Here is a 2,366-nt window from a genome sequence, read left to right as displayed (position 1 = left end):
GGGGGGGGGGGACAAGCGGAGCGGACAACGCGACGCGATATGGCGCCAGTACCACCGGGGGAGGGGCCCCGAAAATAGGGCGTCGCGGGGGCAAGAGGTCTCTAGAGCCCGCCCGGGCCCGGCCTAGGTCAGCGGGCCACACAGTTGTAACGATTCTTCTCGCCAAGTGGGGCGGCAGGGTGCGTGTGAATCTGCGCGGATGCAGATGGGTCTGCATTGTGTGTGTCTGTGTGTGTGTGTGTGTGTGTGTGTGTGTGTGTGTGTGTGTGTGTGTGTGTGTGTGTGTGTACCAGGCGCGCCTGTGGGAGGGCCCGGGGCGTGGGGGTATATGCGTGAGCATACGCGCACCATGGTGCAGGCCACTAGGGGCACGGGGGCGGGGGGGGGGGGGGGGGGAGCGCGCGCGAGACCAGCCAGAGGGAAGAGCAACAGGGCCGCTCTTGGTCAGGGCACATGGTGTTGTCACATGACATGCGCGAGTCTGACTCGCGCTCCCTGATCTGCCGGTCTGCCGTCCGCTTGCTGGTCCCCCACCGGGGGGCGGCCGGGTGTGAGCAATGTAAAAAGGGACTCTTGTGTCGGGTCTCGGGCCGGGGCAGGCGGGTACCTGTTTTTCTCTTGCCTCCCCCCTACCCCCCCTGGCCCTTTCCCTCTTCCTCTGGCCCTTCATCCCCCCCCTCCCTCGCCTCCCTCGCCTCCCTCGCCTCCCTCGCCTCCCTGTGTTGCTCCCGCCTTGCCCGATGGAGTTATGAGGCCCGGCACACGTCTTGTGAGTGTGTTATTGAGCCTGGCTGTGGCCGGTTTCCTGGCGATCGGGGCCAGCGCGGCCCGCTTGCTGGCACATGCCCCGGCCATCCAGCCCATGGCGACCCACGCCGCGCTGGGTGTCAGCCTCGAGCAGCAATTTTGGGTGGCGGCTGTGGGGGATCTCCGCCGGGCCCGGGACCAGGCTGGCCCCGTTTCCCCCCCGGGAACAAGCCTCTTTGCGGGATTGCCCGCGGTGGATGCGGCGCTGCGGGACTTCGGCCACCGTCTCAATGAGATGGCCACGGCCCTGGATGCCCACCTTCGAGTAATCCTGCTGGGATCGCGTGCCGGCCAGGGCCCCGCTCCTGGGGATGATCCCTGTGTCGGGGTGCTGATGGTGTGGCTCGGGCGTGTGCGCGATGCATTGGCCTTGTGCGCCGGTGAACGGGCGCTCGATCTGCTCGCGACCCCGCCCGACCCACCGAGCGCCTGCGTCGGTGTCTGGCCCGATTTGTTGCTGCCTTCCCTCGGTCATCTGGCGGACACTGGCCTCCAGGCGGTGGAGCGCCCGGCCGGGCCGGGAGGGCAGGCCGCAGCCTCGCGAGCTGCCAGCCTCCGCCTCCGCCTGGCCGCAGCTGCTCTTCGGCAGCCGTCCTGGTGCTTTGTGCTGCCGGCGAGTGCCGATGGCGGGTCGGCCGCTTCCCGATGGGATGCCCCAGCGCCTCCGGCCAGCTGCATCACTCGCCTCGGGGAGACTTTCACATTGGACGCGGTGGGGGCCCTCATTCTCGCGCTAGATTCCGCGCATCACATGCGCTCCTCGGGATGATGCAGATCTTCAAAAATAGAATAATAAATAAGCTCCACAAGCATCGGGCGCGGATGCGGCCAGGAGGGGGAGCAACCCCGCCCCTCTGCGAAGACACAGCCACGCCCCCCCTCTTCCCCCCTCCGCCACCCTTTGGCCTATTAAGCACCCTCCCCGAGGTGGGGTGGTCGGACAACAACGGCCCGCAGGGGGAGAGGCCGGGGGGAGTTTGACACCTCGGTTTTTCAAGCGGGTTTGAGTGGCCGCAGTCAGATCACAATCTGCTACAGCAGCTCACACGTGCAAGATGGTGCTGGGGTGCAGGCATTCCCGGCATGCGTGCCGGGGGGGGGGGGGGGAGTGGGAGAGTCCTCCGCCGGGTCCCTCGTCCGCCCCTCTGCCCGTCTGCGGTCCCGGGCGGGGGGGGGGGGAGAAACGCGACGCCTTGCGGTTTCCTGCGAGCCCGTATGGCCGGTCCGAGACGGCTTCTCTCGGCTGGCTGTGGAATGCGGTTCGTGCGTGCGTGTGTGTGGGAATTTCTCGCCTCCTGACTTGGGCTCGGTGTTCAGCTCGGGCGGGCTGCCCCCCCCCCCCGGGCGGCACCAGGCGCAAATTGGCCCCCGCCTGGGGAGAGGGCGAAAGAGCACGCAGGCCGGTCCTTGGCGGGGCACCTCATCCCTAGGCGCGGCAGGCATGCCAGGCTTCCCGGTCTCGGCAGCCAAGGGGGGAGTCCCCGGGGCCGGGCGGGGCCAGACTCCTCCATTCTCCCTCCGGTGCAGAGCGCGTTGTCCAGGCCCACTCGTCCGTGCTC

The 2,366-nt window shown here is 68.3% G+C and overlaps 1 protein-coding gene across 1 annotated transcript; it reads right to left on the bottom strand.

The window, feature by feature from the left end:
- Nucleotides 1-615: 615 nt before the first annotated feature.
- On the bottom strand, nt 616-1,619 carry H696_05105 (hypothetical protein). The gene has a single exon (XM_009498955.1). The coding sequence runs from the start codon at nt 1,280-1,282 to the stop codon at nt 779-781; it is 504 nt and encodes a 167-aa protein (XP_009497230.1). The 5' UTR covers nt 1,283-1,619; the 3' UTR covers nt 616-778.
- Nucleotides 1,620-2,366: the final 747 nt, after the last annotated feature.

The sequence above is a fragment of the Fonticula alba genome (genome assembly GCF_000388065.1).
Source record: "Fonticula alba strain ATCC 38817 unplaced genomic scaffold supercont2.9, whole genome shotgun sequence".
NCBI lineage: Eukaryota > Rotosphaerida > Fonticulaceae > Fonticula > Fonticula alba.
The sequence above is the reverse complement of the archived record's forward strand: the minus strand, read 5'-3'. Positions and strand labels throughout refer to the sequence as shown.

What these genes read in the sequence shown, in the direction of transcription:
- H696_05105 (XM_009498955.1), bottom strand. Translation starts at nt 1,282, where the DNA reads ATGACCGAGGGAAGGCAGCAACAAATCGGGCCAGACACCGACGCAGGC.